Genomic DNA, 18,348 nt, shown 5'->3' with positions numbered 1-18,348 from the left:
TAAAAGTGGGTCCTTTTTCCATTTTCTTTGATGCATTTGGGGTAACTAGTAGCCTGGGTCAACAAGTATGCACAGTTTTTTAACTCTTGGGGCATAGTTCCAAATTGTTCTCCAAAATGATTGGACTAATTCATAAGTCTAGCAATAGTGCATTAATGTCCTACTTTTTGAACATCTCCTTTACCATTTGTGAATTCTCTTTTTCTGCATTGTTAGCCAATCTGACAGGTATGAGATGGTATGTCAGAGTGTTTTTAATTTGCTTTTCTCTAACCAATAATGATATAGAGCATTTTTTCATCTGATTATTGATAGCTTTAATTTTTCCTTCTGAAAACTGTCTTTTCATGTCCTTTGAACATTTATCAATTAGGGAGTGACTCTCATAAATTTGGTGTACTTCCCTATATGTTTGAGAGATGAAACCTTTTTCAGGGGGAAAAAAACTTATGAAAATATTTTCTCCATTTCCTGTTTTCTTTCTAATTTTGGTTGTTTTGTTTGTACAAAAATGTTTTTTTAGTTCATGTAATCACAATTATTTATTTTACTTTTCATGATCTTTGCTCTCTCATATTTGTTCATAAACTCTTCCTTTATCCATAGATCTTACAGGGTATGTTTTCCCATGCTCCCCTAATTTATGTGTGATACCACTCTAGGTCTAAATCATTTATCCATTTTGACCTTATCGTGTGTGCATATGTATGTATATGTGTGTGTGTGTGTGTGTGTGTGTGTGTGTGTGTGTGTGTGTACACACATGTTGGTCTACATCTAGTTTCCCAGCAATTTTTGTCAAACATTGAGTCCTTATCCTGAAAGCTTGGATCTTTGTGTTTATCAGCCACTAGATTACTATGGCTATTTATTGCTATGTATTATATATCTAATCTATTTGACTGAAGGCGATGATCTATTCTTACAGCAGTAATGGCAGTAATCTACAAAGTATTTTCAGGTAGCTCTGTGTTCTAGTATTACTATCAGATGCCTTACTTTCTTGGCTTGCCCTTTCCCTCCTCCCTTCCCCCTCCCAACAACTCTGTTCTGACTACAGTTAATTCCCATCATTTGAACAGTATGATGGTCATATCTGGTTTTGCTAGGACATGGAAGCCAGATATATATAATTACAAAGAAAACCAGTTATATTGAAATACATTTATTTAAAAAAAAACAAAAAAAAAGATTATATCTCCCAAGTTTAAGTATCCCTGATATAGCACTGGAAAATAGACCCTCATAATTATTCTTGGGGTAGTGTTCAGGAGCTCAACAATCATCCAGAAACAGAATAAGAAAGAAGTAAGAGGAAAATCGTATGAAACTGAGGGAAGAGAGAATATCTAGAAAGATGGGATGATTTTACAGTGACAAAAGCTAGAGACAGGATTGAGAAAAGGCCATTGGATGTAGCATTTAAGAGATTGTTGGTAATCTTGTAGAAATCATTTTCAATTGAGGGAATTTCAAAGCTATATTGCAAAGTTTTGAGAAATGAGTGAGCAGTGAGGAAGGTAAGGACAACAATCATTTCTAGATGGCTTTTCTCAGAAGTCCAGCTGAAAAAGGAGAGGTATAGAGCAATAATTTGAAAGGAGGGCTGGTTCAAGTCAAGTTTGTTGTTCTTTTGTTTGTTTTAAGAGGAAGCATCTGTTGATTGATAGGCAGGCAGGAGTGAAAATGCTAGTCAATAGGAAGCAATAAAGATGAAACAGAAGGAATGATCAAGGGAGGAGGCTTGTGGAGAAGATGGGAAGGGACATATTCCAGATGACCAGTCAAGGGGTTGGCCTTAGCCAAGAATGGTTGAGACTATCTCCAAGGTGGGAGCAAAGGAGGGGGGAATGGAAGATGACATATAGGAATACTGAATTAATTGAGAGAATAGTTTACATATACAGGGAGATGGTATTTGGCAGAGTGGATAGAAGGGATATTCTTGAAGTCAGAAACACTTACATTACTATCCTTTCTTTTTGACAAATAAATATCTCAATGCCCTAGGAAAAGGTGCATAGAAGCTATTGATTTAAATTGAAGGAGAGGGTTTCCTAGATAGAGGAAATCATTGGTTTGCATAAATAAACATACTTTTGGATGATGACTATGATGATGATTATGAATGTAGAAATGATTTGATCACATACTCAGCAAAGTATGGTTATTAATAACATACATGATAGTTATATCTTCAATATGTCACTTTCCCTTGAATTTTTTATGGTCAGTTAATTAGCACTAATTAGGTGCCTATATGTGCCAGGTTGGGCAGCTAGGTGGCATAGTGCATAATAGAATGCCAGGTCTAACCTCAGGAAGATTAGTCTTCCTGAGTTCAGATCTGGCCTCAGACATTTACTAGCTGTGTAACCCTGGACAAGTCACTTAACCCTATTTGCCTCAGCTTCCTTATCTGTAAAATGAACTGGAGAAGAAAATGGCAAACTGCAACATGGAAAATGATAGAAATGCTCCAGTATCTTTGTAAAAGAAACCTCTAATGGGGTCACAAAGAGTCAGACATGACTGAAACAACTAAAGAACAGCAACAAAATGTGCCAGGCACCATGCCAAGCCCTGGGGAATCAAAGAATAGCAAAAGACACTCTTTTTTTCTCAGAGTGATCAGTCTACTAAGGAAGACAACAAACAATTATGAACAAGCAAGACATATAAAGGAGAAATTGGAGAAAATAAAATGATGGGAAGAACTAGAATTAAGGAGGAATCAGAAAAATCTTCTTAGTAGAAGATGAGATTTTAATTGGGACTTGAAGAAATCCCTGGAAGTCATAATATGTATCTTTCCTTGTGCTAGGAATTAGTCTTTACCAGGGGACTTGGTAAAGTATATGTGGCAGTAGTTGGAGTAAGGGAGGAAGCCCACAAATGCCTGCAAAGTTTAGAGCATGGATAACTGAAAGACTTATTCAAACATGAGTGACTAAAAATTATTACCAGCATTTTTAGAAAAAGAGAAACCAAGAAAAGGAACTAGTTTTGTTGGGAAATTATAAATGTCCAGTAGGTAGTTGGAAACATGGAATGTGGATCCCAAGAGGAGAGTTAAAAGTAAATGTGGGATCTATCCTCCAAGAGAAATGTAAGCTCCTTGTTGTCAGGAATGGTTTCATTTTTGTCTTTGTATCTCCAGTATCTAATAAGTAAATGGAAGTTAATTGGTTGGCATCGAGATTTGGCATTTCTACATAGAACTGATAAGAGTGATAAAAAGTGGATTTGAGGAACTTTGGGTGTAATGTATTATCACCATATTCATGTTTAATGATAACACTGGCAATTTTACTCTCTGTGTGTGTGTGTGTGTGTGTGTGTGTGTGTGTGTGTGTGTATGAATGTAAACTGGGATAATAGTGTGTGACTCATGTCCCTATCCACTCTCTATGTAACTAAGGATATGATGTAGTAGATAAAGATCAGGCCTCTATCAATAATATTGGTTTATGTGTCTCTGGGCAAATGATTTATCCTCTCAGTATGTCTAGGCAATATGCTAAGCCTCTAAACTGCAGAATAGGAACCAAACAACTAGGTGGTGCAGTGGTTAGAGCAGTAGACTTGAAGTCTGGATAGAGCTGATTTCAAATTCAGCTTTAGACATTTACTAGCCACGTAACTCTGGTCAAGTCATCTAACCGCTGCCTGCCTCGGTTTCTCCATCTGTAAAAATGCCATCAGATGTGTAAATGCTATATATTTCCAAAAGAAGTTATTGAAATATTGAAATTTTAATTATTTAATTTTTTTGCACACATTTAATTTTATGACTTGAAAAAAAATTAAATTTCAACAAGATGGAACAATGGTTATTATGTATTGACTTATGTGGCAGTTTCCAGATAGCACTTTCCGACACTGGTAGATTAGTAGAGTAGGCCTTCTTATTTGACGTGTGCCATCTGCATTATCTCCATTTGATTTTTTTCTTGTGAAGTTATGTCAAAATTGTTGTAAATGCATTAAAATCAAATTCCTTGAATGATCAAAAGGTTTGAGTTACTAAAAGTTTTTGCAAATTTTGAAAGTTCACTAGAGCAATATATAGCTCAAAATGGTGGTTCTCTTGAATTTTAATAAGAAACCTAAATAACCTTTTAAATATTAAAGTCAATAACATTTATACTTCTAAGTAATTAAAATTTAAAACTGTTCCAAGACTTTTGGAGCATCTTGTACTTTGTTCTGTGGAGTCATTGTCCAAAATGAGCTCCTCTTGCAAATGATTTACCAGTTTCTTATGGAAATTTCTTAGCATTTTACACAGTGCTCCATTCATCCATTTGCATCTTATATTTTGTCTCAACCTATACAACAGTCATTAAGCATCACTTACCTACCCACTCATCCATTCACTTATTTATTTATTTATTTGTTTGTTTATTTATATTGATTTTTTTAAAGCCTTCAGTCATAGGACTGATATCAGATCCAAGGCAGAAGAGTGGCAAGAACTTGGCAAACAGAGGTTAAGTGTCTTGCTCAAGGTCATACAGGTAGGAAGTGTCTTTAAGGTCGCATTTGAATCCAGGACCTCCCATCTCTGGGCCTGACTTTGTCCACTGAGCCAATTAGTTGCCCCTTAAAGTACCTGTTGTATACATAGCCCTGCACATGGGTCTTTGGAAAGTTTAGGACACTTAAATGAGGCATGGTATCCTAATGGAGCTAATAGTCTTAGGGGAAGCAGTTATATTACAACTGCATGTAACTATAATTCAACTATATTTAATTTATAATTCAAATAAATATGTTAATAAGAGAAATTCAAGCCAACTACTATAGAAAATCATTAAGTGGAGAAAAAAGCTGCCATTTGGAGGGTGAGAGCGTGAAATTGATTTCTGTGGACTTTGTGGTAAAAGTATTATTTAAATTTGATTTTAAAAGACAGGTACAAATTCTTTAGGGAGGGAAGACTGTATAGCAGAAAATTCACTGATTGGAGTCAGAGGAGCTGGATTCAAATTCTGCCTCTGGTACCTGGGTGCTCTTGGGAAAGTTATTTAATCTTTATGTGATCCTGGCAGAAATCACTTATCCTCTCTGAAACTCTGTTAAGTGAGGCAATTGGATAGACTAACTGGCTTCTGAGCCCTCTACCCACTTTAAATCTATTGTCAGAAGAAACTATTGACTGTAGGTAAGAATGGGATAGCATTCTTGGTATCAAGAACCTACCTGAATACAGGTATGGACAGAGATAGAAAAGACAAGTTCATATGAGTTTGGTACTTGTTCTATTTTGACTGAAACAGTACATGTATGAGGGTAATGAGGTCAAGGGTGGAAAAAAATGTTGAAAAGGTAGTATGGAGCCAGATGATGGAGGTCTTTGAAATTCAAGCAAAAGGGTTTGATAAACAAGAGGGAACCAGTGAAAGGTTTCCAGCAGAGAGAGATTAGTCTGGTAACAAATAGTGTTAGTTTGAATAGGAGGGAAAAGAGAGGAGGAGCGAAAGAGCCCTTTGGGTGGTAATGAAGATTTAGATGAAAGTTCTGGCAATGGGAATAAAGAGCGGATGGATGCAAATTGCTGAAGAGTCAGAATGTATTTGCTCAGTTTTAACTCTTTACAAGACTGGGTTTGAAGAGCCTGCAAGTAAGCAGGAACCAAATAGGCTCACATGGCTCAGATCTATAGCAAATGAAGGTCATAGTTCCACTTTATTGTGTTTATTTGACATATTGCGATTAATTCATCTGCCATATTTTAAGTGAAACATTGGTTATCTGGAGTATATCCAAATATCCAGCAATATCCAAAAATACTGGTAATCCGGGATATCCAAAAGGTTTGTGAATAGGACAATGAAGGGATTTAAGTCCTGTCACCTAATGATCTATTGAAAGAGTAGAGAATGTTTAGCCTGGAATAAAGAAGATGTAATCACTGCCTTCAAATATCTGAATGAGTTATGTGTAAGTTAATCTACTTGGCCCCAGAGGGCAAAACTAGTACCAGTAGTAATGGTAATAGACATCCATACCTTTATGTATCATATATATCACTTTTAGAATTTACAAGTTGCTTTATTTATAACGCCACCTATGTAGCCAGTAGTGCAAAGTTTTATTATACCCATTTTATAGCTACAGAAACTGACTCAGGTTAATTAACTCCCCTGTGTTTGTACAACTAATGTGTTGAAGCCAGTATATAAAATCAGATCTTCTGACTCTAAGTCCAATACTTTTTGCACCATACTTTGCTTCTTTTCTGAAGAGTATTCTGCAAAATACAAAGTGAGTAAAAATATAGCTCTGCTTTAGATAAAATGTGTAAAACTGACCCAGAACAGTGGGATGAAACCTCAGAGACTAGCGTGTACCTGAAGAATTTTTTCTACAGCACACCTGAAAATTGCTTTGAATATTTCTTGTGAGAGAGAACCCAAGTACCTGGGAGTAGCCCAGAATTTGTCTAGATTCATAAAATTCTCATTTTTAAGACCTTTCCCTGCCTTGTATGAAACTGAAACCTGTTTTTCTTCAAGTCCTATCCTCTATTTAGACACTTGTAAGGACAAAGGGAAAATTCTATTTATATTAAAATCATATGTTTAATAATAGTGACTTCAAATTTTCATACAGAGTTGGAAGAGATTTTAGCAATAATCTTAATTCAACTTCCTCCTTTTACAGATAAAGAAACTGAGGTCCAGGCCAGAGGGTATACTATTTCAGGTTAATTTACAGTTCATTAGTTCTTTCTTCTCTTATTACACTCAAATATGTTTATGTTTGGTATTTAGAGCTAGGAATAACATTTCTCCTAATATGATGGAGTTGGGTTTATTGCAAACTATATGGAGAAATTAATAGAATATAGGTGGCAAGTAATCACTGATCTGTATAAAGTTAGAGCTGGAAAATAATTAACCCTTTCATTTGACCATTGAAGAGGTTATGTCCTAGTTTGGTGAAGTGATTTTGAAAGCCACATAAAAAGTTAGTGAAAAATTGGCAGCTGAAGCTCAGATCTATTAGTTTTCCCTAGTCATCATGTCCTTCTCCTGAGTGTACAACCTTGTACTATGTCCATACACTCTGTAATTTTTATTTATGTTTATAAAGTAGGATTAACTGGCATCCTTGATTTGGAGGGATTTTGCAAAGTACAACTTATGAGTAACACTTAGGAAGTAGTAGCAGTTAGACAAAAAAAAATACCCTGGCAAATTGTTTTGTGAGAAATTAAAGGCATGAATTATTTCAGGTAGCTTGTCTGTGCTCTCTTTTTGCCTTTCTTCCATATCTGAGTCTTCAAAGGAAATAATCTAAGTAAATATCTTTGGAAAACTTGATCAGTTAAGCCTTATCCATTAGTTGGTTTACAGAACTATTTTCTGGTCCTTTGTCAGCTAATAACTAGCTGTAGGAGCCTTGGGAAGTCAGCTAACCTCCTTGTGGACCCCAGTTTTTTTACTGGGGTGGTGGGGGGAGTCTGTTCCACAATTTTAACACAAAGGAAGTGGCTACCATACCAAAGAGGACTATATCTGTTAATATAGACTGTGATGAAATAAAAATTAAAGTTCTTCCTTTCTCTGATTCATGTGTTCTCTTAAACAAACACTGGATTCTATTTAGAAGCACTGCCATTTAATTAGAACCTTTGGCCTTATTAGTCAGAAGTCTTTGAATCTAGTCCTGATTCTGTCCCTTACTTGCTGCTTGACTTTTGAGTATGTCATTTTTCCTCTGGACTTCAGTTTCTATGTCTGTAAAATGGTGATATATTTATAATATCCCACTTACCTCACAGAATTATTGTGAGGATTAAGGGATATCAGGCTTTTTGTTTTTATTTTTAAAGGTAAATAGTTGTCTAATTGTGTGCCACCATCATCGTTTTTGTTATAGCAACCATTGCAATTTAGTGATTCCCCCACCCCCATATTCTATAGCTTGTGAATTGACTAATGCAAGTTTGACTTACTTTGGATGTTTTCAATCCAGTAAACTTTTATATCTTGTATGTACCCTGCTATTTGCATCATGGCTCCCCTGAGCTTCTTGGGGGTGGGAAGAGTTACAGTTTTTTACCTTTTCCCTACTGATTAGTACAGTGACTGCAATATACTAAGCAACTCACAAATGCTTGTTGACTTGAGTACTTGTTATGTACAGTGCACTGAGCTAGACTTAAGGGGAGACAAAAATGAATAAAATGCTTTTCCTTACTGTTTGAGAAGAGTTAAAATATGCACATAAAAATAGAGCACAAAGTAGAAGATGAAACTTCAAATGCAACAACATTTGTTATCCTCATTAATATAAGCAATGTTGAAGACTATGCACATATATATGTATATATATATATGAATGTATATGTATATATACTGACTACCAATTAGTGTTATTAATACTATCATTACAATATGATATTGAAGAAGTAGAATGGAGTATCTATGAAAAATTCTCCATACCTTGAATATACATCTGGAACTATTTGAACTAACTAAAAGTAAAATAAATGCCATAGCATATTATAGCATTCTCTTTTTTCCCACTTAAAAAAGGAAATGGAAAACATACCACTTTTACAAAGACCTGACGTTGAATTGGATATTGAAATGGTATCAGTAATGTATTTATATATACCATATTTTCTTTCATGCATTAACCTTCCTTGATACTTTTGCCTTGGATGTGTGCCATATGACTTGAAATGTTACCATATATGAAAGATTGCCTTGTTTAAAAGTAACCTAAATCATTTAAGTTAAAGGGAGTGAAGTTGATCCATTTGACTACACATACATGCATCTTCATGTATACTTTTCTATCCCTGTCTTGTAGATTTTATAATTTTTGGCTCTTTCTACAGTAAATATCACTGTTCACCTAAAGCTACTAAATATAGTGGTAAAAATAACTCGTAAAAATTCAATATAGGACAGGCACACTATAATTTCATAAACCAGATATCTACACGTGCAATGTCATAATTTAAAGTTGGTTTTACCATATTCTTTAATTCAAAAAGGAGTTAAATGCTTCTGTGATTAAATCATAGCTTGTGCTCATTGCTATAAAAGTTTTGTGTGTGTATGTGTTTCAGAATTTTAAAAGAATATAATGCAAAACAAATGTAATAGATATCAGCATGCTCAAAACACATTTTCTGAATTTCTTTTAACTCTGCACCAGAGAGAAGTGAATGAGAGTGTGTGTGTGTGTGTGTGTGTGTGTGAGAGAGAGAGAGAGAGAGAGAGAGAAAGAGAGAGAAAGAGAGAGAGAGAGAGAGAGAATATGAATTAGTAGTGGTTTGTTATTTTACCATCTTTCTCCAACAGTGATTGCATTGAGTAAGGCAGAATAAGTTACAGATGGGCCTCACTTTGCCCAAGTTTTCGGGACCTTTGGGTGGAAGTTTCATTTGCTTAAAATGATGCTAACCAAGCCTGAACCTTTGCTAATATATCACATTTTGAAGTATCATCCATATACAGCTGATGATGGTTTCTGGCTATATTTTAGAAGTATAGCTTTTGTTTATAAAAACTGAAAACATTTTAGAAGCAACTACTTTGAGTATTTATTTTTCTCAGTAAGGGTATGTATACTAAATGTTTTTAGAAAATAATCATGTGGAAAGTTTGGATAAAGGCAAGTGTTCAAAAGTTTCAGGTGTTATGAGTATGCCTGTAAGGAAGAAAAAGGTAAAAAATCTGAGTGATTACAAGTTTCCTTTTTTTAAAAAAATGTGCTTATTGGTGACTATAGATTGTTGTTATTATTTATATATAGATGTATATAAACTCATACATACACATACACACACATATAACAGAGTGGTGTATCGATTCTTTGTAAGCTGGAGCTGTCACCTGCTTAAAAAACTGTTTTTCAGTGTAATTATTTTACCTCTTCTATCTCCCTTTGTCTGTTGCTTCCTTCTTGCTATTCTCTTTTCTTATCATTTAATCCTTCTTCTCTGGACTTCCTTACTCCATTAGTTCCTCTCTCAAATATATATTTTTCTTCTTTTCCCTCTCCTCCTGCCTTGCCCCACCCCCCCCTTCCTTTCTCCGTCTGTGCACCCACGTGCTGCAAATCTGTGTATCTGGCCTGCCTTCTCTAACAGTTCAATATGAGTGTTAGCAGAATGAAAACCAGATGGACCAGCCGTTCCCACTGTTATCTCCCAACCAGCTCTGGCAAGCCTCCCTTTCTCCCTCCTTTCTTGGCATGACAGAAATATTTGCCTTTATTTAGGAAGGCCTGTATTTGCTGCTGTACCTCTTCCCTCAGTTGCAACATAAGCTGAAAGCTATTTATTCCCTTGTTGCTGAGGTTGGTTGAGGTGAGTAGAATGTGAGATGAATTTAACTATTGCAGAAGCAAATTTGAGTTTAGCCTCTATGAATATTTATTTAGAATAATTTTATTTGTAGATGAAATGCTCTAGCTTAGTAATGGGATGATAAGTTTGTAATCTAAATAGCAAGATAAAAAAATTTTATGTTTCTACTATCACCTAATTAAAAACACTTTCACTATTCTGTAAGGATATTTCCTATTTTTAGTCAATATTTTGAACTTTGAAGTAGCATTGCTGATGCCATAAACCAGAGCACTGATGAACATGGGTGGTGTTTGTTTTTTTTTTTTAATTGCTGTGACTTTTTTGGAATATTCTATTATATCCTTTCCTTAAGACAATGTTGCCATTGTTTCAGAATAAATGAGTATTACTAAAGGGAACTAGGGAAAGAAAAGTAATATATAATACTCTGAATATGAGGTGGTTTTGAAAGGGCAATAATTTACAATTTTGAAATTTTCTATTTCCCTTTATCAATGATACCTGCCATGTTGGGAATGTTTCCTAAAAAAATTAATAACAATTCTGATCAGAAAAAATAGTATTCATTGAAATCATTCTCCATTAGCATTTGATGTTATTTTGCATTTTAAATGAAGTTTAAACATGCGATATTAGTTATTATTTAAGGAGAAGAAATAATATTTTACATCTTGGGGCTGTTTTCCCCCCAGGACAACTGGATGATTAGCAAAATTCTCAAATAAACACTGATATTTCTGACATAAGGTTTATGGAACTACCTGTTACTTCATAGAGGATATTTAAATGATTAAAATAAAATTGATTTGGGAAAACATTTTTACATTTGGTGGGAAAGATGTTTCATTTGGGAAAAGGTATTATTTAAAGATTCTCTTTTAATATTGATTAACATTAGATGTAAAGCATTTATTAATGGAAAAACATATTAAGTTCACTTACTATGTAATAAGTACTATGCTTTGATACTTGAAGTAAATCATCTTTTTATTCTTTAACAGTATCAAATCTTGGCTTCAAATAAACCTTTGGAGCAAGGTTATAGGGCAAGTAAATAGGATCTAGTCTTCTCCCCCTTCTTATTGACTTGGTAGTTTCTTGATTTGATACACAGGTGTTAGGAGCTTTCTTTAACTTCCATATTTCTTAGAATTAAGCTTCCTCTCATCCCTCCTCTTCCCCCACAGTGAGATTGTAAATTGAAATAGTGCAACCACCTTCTTGTAATAATGGCTTATAAACTCACAACTACTGAATAAAGAAAGGATCGCCTTCATTATGTGGCATATGGTATTTATTTATTGAAGCTTTTAGAATAGAACGGGAAAAGAAATTGAAGTGGAAAATATGTCCAGGAGACATGGAGTATTTAACCTGCCCTATCTAATAGTTTGAAAACAAAAGATGGCAGGGGCAGCAGGTGTTACAAAGAATAGTCACAAAGAGAACTGGCTTCTACCAATATCTCACCTATACAACAAAGCAGGAGGCTTTAGTTCTTTCTGTGTTGTCATAAGGGGGATTCATTGCTATCCTTCCCTTCTCATCCATTTATTCCTGCTTGCTAATGTTGGCTACAATTGCCAATGAAGTTGCATTATCCCACCCAGTGCCATCAAGGTAGCATCTGCACGTGCCAGAAATAAATATAGAAGATAATATAGCCTAGTTACAAATGAGGGTCCGCCATCTGTGATACACCTTCTTAAGTGGGATTTTGATGATGCAATTCTGATTTGAGCTTCAGTAGAAAAGCTTGTTTTATCCACAGGAAATATCAATCCTTTTTTGTTCATGGTGAAGCCTTTTTTGGGAAGGGGGTGAGTGGGGGATGGTGCAAAAAAATCAAGAGAGTTAACATCATTTGAAGAGCTGTCCTGCTAAAAAGGTAAAATAATGTATTCCTTGTGGTGTCTTATAGATCGCAGTGAGAAGCATTCCACAATGCCAGACTCACCTGTGGATGTGAAGACACAATCCCGACTGACTCCTCCAACAATGCCACCTCCTCCAACAACCCAAGGAGCGCCAAGAAGCAGTTCATTCACACCCACAACGTGTAATTAGCCTAATTTCTTTCTTTCTTCTATTTATTTTTTTCCTTCTGCCTTTTTACATGGAAGGGTTAGGGAAACAAAAGCTCCAACATGAATACGTAATGTGAAAATAATGCAAGCCCCTCCCTTCTCCCCCCCCCCCCCCCAAATCCTCATAATGCCTAAATCTAACTTGGGACTGTAATTTTTGGTTCATCTCTTGAGTCATTCCCCATTGTGCTTTTTTTAAAAAATTGCTTTATTATCTATCATTTGGTTTGACTTTTTAAAATTAAAAAACCTTTATTTAAATAAACATAGCTCATCTTGATCTCATGATAACTTACTTATTCCTGAACCAATAATTTGGTATGCATTTTGATTTGTTTAGCTTTGCTTTATTGGCGGTGTGCTAAAATCATTCCAAAGTCATTCCTTATCTGTGCCAGCTCACCTCCTCAAACTTAACTAGCTAGGTCTTCTCTTTTTGTCTCCTCCAAATAATAAGAGCCACATGATCCTATCATATAAGGGTATTGCCAAGTATGGGAGTATTATGTGGTAAAGTTTAAAACAAATGGCATCCTTGATTTGAACTTCTCAGATCTCTAATATTTTATGCCACTTTGGCTCCGATTCTAGTTTATAAATCAATGAACGGAAGTGTATTTGCTTTCTCTGTTTTTCTAAGGGAAAGGACAGCATGTTCTGACAGTAGGATGTTCCTCTCATCCCTAGTATATACCATTAAGGGTAGTGGGTAACTCTTTTCAGTCCTTCCCAAAAGTTCTGTACAGTTCTTTCATCAAGGATTTTGTGGAGCTTATAGATTACTATCAATTGCAAATCATATTCCTTTTTGAATGTGTCATGAAATCCATGTGAATGAAAGAAACCTATAAAAGGAAAAGAATTTACATATTAGTGTTTTAAAAGTTGTCCACCTTCAGAGAAAGAACTGCTAAATAGAAATAAGTAAGATATGCTTTTATATATATATCTTTTTGTCAAATGATGGCTTTTCTCATAGGGAGGGGGAGGGAGAGAATTAACTGTATTTTGTTTTAATGAGCAAATTAAATATATTAAAAAAGATTTCTAAAAAATTATTGAAGAAAAATTGGCTTTAGGACTCTCCTAGGTTGTTTATATCATGTCTCACTCCAACTTATAGGAGGTGGCTGTCTTGAATGGTATCAAACTGTAATGCTATCAACTTAGCTTGTTTTGACTTGCTGTTCCCCATTGTCACAGGAAACTATAGAGGATTGTTTTGAGGATCCAAGTTTAGCAGTTATTTCCAGGCAAGTTATTAATTAGAGTTTAGATATAAATCTGGATTAGTGGTCCTGAATATGCACAACTCCAAATAAAACTCATCATTTGGGTGAAATCAAGCATTAAAAAGGATTACAAATAAGAAAGTGCTCATAATATGCCAGTTACAGCACTTTTTTTGAGATGAGTATTTTAGAATGGCACTAGATAGAGGAGTTGAATGTCGCCTCATCTGACAAATAATTGCCAAGTCACTGTTTAAGCAGTTACTAATTTTGCTATTCCCTTTCCTTAAAGATCTGCTTATCCTTCCTTTAGCAGAGTCCTTGTAGTTTATTACACTAATGTCTAAATCAGTTTTATCAGAAATAAATTTAACAAATTGGCACATGTCCATGCTGTCTCTATTACAACTCTGAATTAGGATGTCCCCTTTCAACTCCAGGAAATAAATTCTCAATTAATGCTGTATACATTCTGCCGTCTTACAGAAAATTTGCATTTTCCCTAAAGAAGTGGTTAAAGAAATATGTGGGGAGAAAATAGCCTTCTAATTGGGTGGTAGAAGGTTAAAACTTGAAAGTCCTGTTTTTATAAACACAGCTGTCAGTTGTGTGTACAAAACACGATTAAAAATGTTCAGTGATAAATTTAGTCTCCACCAAATGTACATTTTTTCTAGAGGAGCAGTTTAGAGAAGAATATTCCTGTTATATTGATATAAGCCTATGACAAAAGGCTGACATCCAAATGCTGCTTGTTCCATGATTGAAATGTTTCAGGTGGTTGGCATATGTGCACATGGGAGCGAAGGCTGTCCCTACACTGTAGCAGACGCCATTCATTATCAGCGCCTGTGTGGATACAAGAAGTATTTATTTATGAGGAGTCAGGCCACTTAATCAAGCAGAATTTCAACCTGGGGTATATGTGAAGTCAAAGTATTTTCAAAAAGTCAGAACATTTTTTCACATCATAAAAATCAACTAGAAATAAAGTTACCTGTGACTTCCTTTCCACAGAATTTTATTTTCATTTTTCTTCTTGCTTTGTGCTTCTGACAGTAACTAATGGCACAAGCCATTCACCCACAGCTTTGAATGGAGCCCCATCTCCACCCAATGGCTTTAGCAATGGGCCTTCCTCTTCTTCCTCTTCCTCTCTGGCTAATCAGCAGTTACCACCAGCTTGTGGAGCAAGGCAACTCAGCAAATTGAAGAGATTTCTTACCACCTTGCAGCAGTTCGGCAATGACATTTCACCAGAAATAGGGGAAAGAGTACGCACTCTTGTACTAGGACTGGTGGTAAGCAAATCTCAAACAACTCATTCCCTTCTTACTCCCTGTGAAGAACAATGGCTAATTGGATATACCTGAATTGGTTATTATGGTGACTCTTAAAATAGTTGATTCATATCTCAGAATGTGAAATTAGTCATTTCTTTGACAAAAGAATGTTAATATAGCCCCAAAATCTGAATGGATCTTTCGCAGGATGATTCTAATTGCCCTATGACTTCATGATATCTACTGGATAAAGATAGGAGTGATACAAAATTCTTTTTGGTAGAGGGGTGTGTTTGTATAGCAAGGTCCCAATGAGTGAGAATAATGACACATCCTTAAATAACCATATTACTCTAATTCACACTATTCAAAGTATAATTACATGTAAAAAATGATCACAGCTTAGAGGCCAAAGTATAGATTTGAAGTGTGGACTTAGTTGTATTTATGTGTATGTGTGTGTCTTTTGATCATGATTATGATCTTCTAGCTAAACAAATATAAATTTGGGCCTGGTGATTGTGTACTTATTGAAGTCCTTCTTATACAAGGTTTGTGGATGCATTGTCTTTAGATCCCAAGGCCAGTTGTCATTTTAAAAAGAAAATTTTGGTCTTAATGTGAAGAATTACCTAAATAAAGTATGAAGTTGAGCTAAGAAATATTCATAAAGTCTTATTCTACTAATATATTGATTATTTTGAAACTGATGCCACTGGAAATTAACCACCACTTAATAATGATGCCTCAAGGTTGTTTAATGTTACTAATTTTACAGCAACTATTGCACTTTAAAAGTGCTCTCATTTGTTTTTGTTCATTTCATTTTTCACTTGAAAGTATTATCCTCATTTTGAAAAGAAGAGTTAAATAATTTTAAGTATCTTGCCCAAGATTCCACAGCTACAGAGTGGTAGTACTTAGAACAGGGCCCTAATCATCTAACTTCCTCCAATGCTCTTTCTACTACACTGTTTGTTCTTTTAATTACTTTCCTTCTGAGGTGTTCCAAAACCTTCAAATACATGAACATTTTCTGCAGCGTAGGGGGACTGAAAGCATTATTAACAATTTAAAAACTGGAAGGGAAATCTGGATCTGTGCTTGACCTAATAACACAGAATAAGTTTTCATTAAAGTAGTCAAAATGATCCTGAAATCCAGATCTTCCTTCTCCCTGGCTTGTGCCCTTTTAACTAAATAATGCTTTTTAAAAAATTTTTTATGGGCTTGACATGGTTTAAACCATATTAGATGTGTCTTGTGAAAAATCTCTATAGAAGAGATTCTTGTTCAGGCACAATTTGGATTAGATTGCCTCTGGGGACCCTTCCCACTCTGAGATTCCATGATTCTTCTGCACTAGAAGTGTGGGAATTGAACTTTTCGTAGATATTCATGAGGAAGGCATTTAGGATGGAGATATAGCTATCCTATCACAGACTTGATAGTTAATGGGTAAACTGTTTCTAATAAGCTAGAATTCATCTTTGGAACTTAACAAAGAGCATTTAAAAAATAAATAAGCTTGAACAAAATTTTGCAATCAAATCTAATCCCAAACCTTCCAGTATACCTCCATGTCTTTATTTTAATAAAGAATAGAGAATGTATTTATTGTTTTGTAGATACATTCTTGGTTAACATTGTCTTATAGTAGACAAATGTATCACAGAAAGCTACCATATTTTCTCTTCTAAGTTTTCCATATATCAATTGTTAGAATTGTTGGAGAAAATTTCTCCTTGGAATACTTAATTTGATATTTTTCTAAGTTACTTAGTGAAAGCAAGTCACCACAGTTAATTTTATAGTATCAGAAGATAGCTACAAAGAAGTTCTTAAATAGAATAATTTAGAATAAGTTGTTAAATGAGCTTGAATAGTTATATTTTAAAAAGCTGTTATGATGAGAATGGATTTTTGACAGTAATCTATTGAATATGAATGAAAGGGATATATAAATTATAAATTATCTTTATGCCCTCCTCCTGAATTTTAAAGATATGCACATATATCTATCTGTCTATATCTATCTATATGTATATATGTATAGTCCCTACAGGTTGGACAATTTTCTATGTTGAGAAGAAGTTAAAGACTCAATGTTTCTATGACATTTTTTAAAAATTGGGAACTACACAGAGATAAAGGAGAAAATGGAAAGTTATTGTGTATAGGTTTAGGTCATCAGAACCCCATCCCACTCCCCTTTTTTCCCCCAGTAACCAGATGACTCCTAACCAAGAGAACTCTGTTTAGATTTAAATTATTCTGGTTTCCATAGAGGGAATGATTTCTGATTTGACTCTGACTTAGGAAAACATAAGGAACACACTTTTGGTTTTGTTGATTTGTTGTTGTTGTGAGTATAATAATGAATACAGAGTGCTAGCCTGGGAGTCACAACTTCCTGAGTTAAGTCAAGCTTTGGTCATATAATGACTTTATGATATCCTGATCCAGTCTTGTAATCTCCCATTGCCTCAGGTAACTCTAAGACTATAATTTGCAGAACATTTGCTGTTTTGCATTGATAGAAGGATTTTCGTCACCATAAAATCTCTAAACCTATGGAATCACAGGTCATATCAAGAAGAAAATAATAATAAGATAATATGTTGTGTCATTTTCAGGCTCTTTAGGGAATGAGTTCTGATGGTCCTTTTTTACTACCCTTTCACTATTCCTTCCTCCCAATATTAGTGGTGTTTAAGTTGTCAACATTCCTTCCCCATAATTTCTTTTGTGAACCAAGTATTTGCGAGCATGGAAAAAATATATTTTCCCTCTCTAAGTCAGAATGAATTAATGAAAGGATCAAATCTGCTTTTGGTCTTATTTCCACCATGGTTTATACTACTAGCCAAATGTAGTTGAGTAGAAAAGAGGTAGTCTCTACTATGTAGTCACACTGGCATATAAAACTAACTAGAGCAAATTTTATTTTATCTAATCCGTGCCTCTATCCCTTTAAATAGTTTTTTATCCTTTTGAATATTTTCCTGTTAGTATGAATTATGGGTAGTAGTTTTTACCAGTTGCTCAGTGGACAGAGTACTGGGCTTGAAGTCAGGAAGATTCAACTTCTTGAGTTCAAATATGGCCTCAGACACTTACTAGCTGTGTGACCCCTGGGCAAGTCACTTTACCCTGTTTGCCTCAGTTTCCTCATATGTAAAATGAGTTGGAGAAAGGAATAGCAAAGCACTCTCAAAAGGGGTCATGAAAAAAGTCAGACATAACTAAAAATCTGTTGAACAAAATTTGTAAGATTTTCTTAATTGCTTAAATTCTGTCCAGAATGAAACAATGCTTTACCTAATGATGAAGTGTGTAATATTGTGTTTAACATATTTCATATTAAGATACAATTACTCTCTACACATGCCTCAGAGATGAGTGAT

The 18,348-nt window shown here is 34.8% G+C and overlaps 1 protein-coding gene across 1 annotated transcript in view; it reads left to right on the top strand.

Moving 5' to 3' along the window:
- The window catches only part of RUNX1T1 (RUNX1 partner transcriptional co-repressor 1), a 171,485-nt gene that overhangs the window by 87,363 nt on the left and 65,774 nt on the right, over window positions 1–18,348 (top strand). The window contains 2 exon segments of the mRNA XM_044683866.1: window positions 12,261–12,398; window positions 14,718–14,959. Of these exon segments, the coding sequence (XP_044539801.1) occupies window positions 12,261–12,398; window positions 14,718–14,959 (380 nt within the window).

This window comes from Gracilinanus agilis, chromosome 1 (assembly GCF_016433145.1).
Source record: "Gracilinanus agilis isolate LMUSP501 chromosome 1, AgileGrace, whole genome shotgun sequence".
Classification (NCBI taxonomy): domain Eukaryota; kingdom Metazoa; phylum Chordata; class Mammalia; order Didelphimorphia; family Didelphidae; genus Gracilinanus; species Gracilinanus agilis.
The sequence above is the reverse complement of the archived record's forward strand: the minus strand, read 5'-3'. Positions and strand labels throughout refer to the sequence as shown.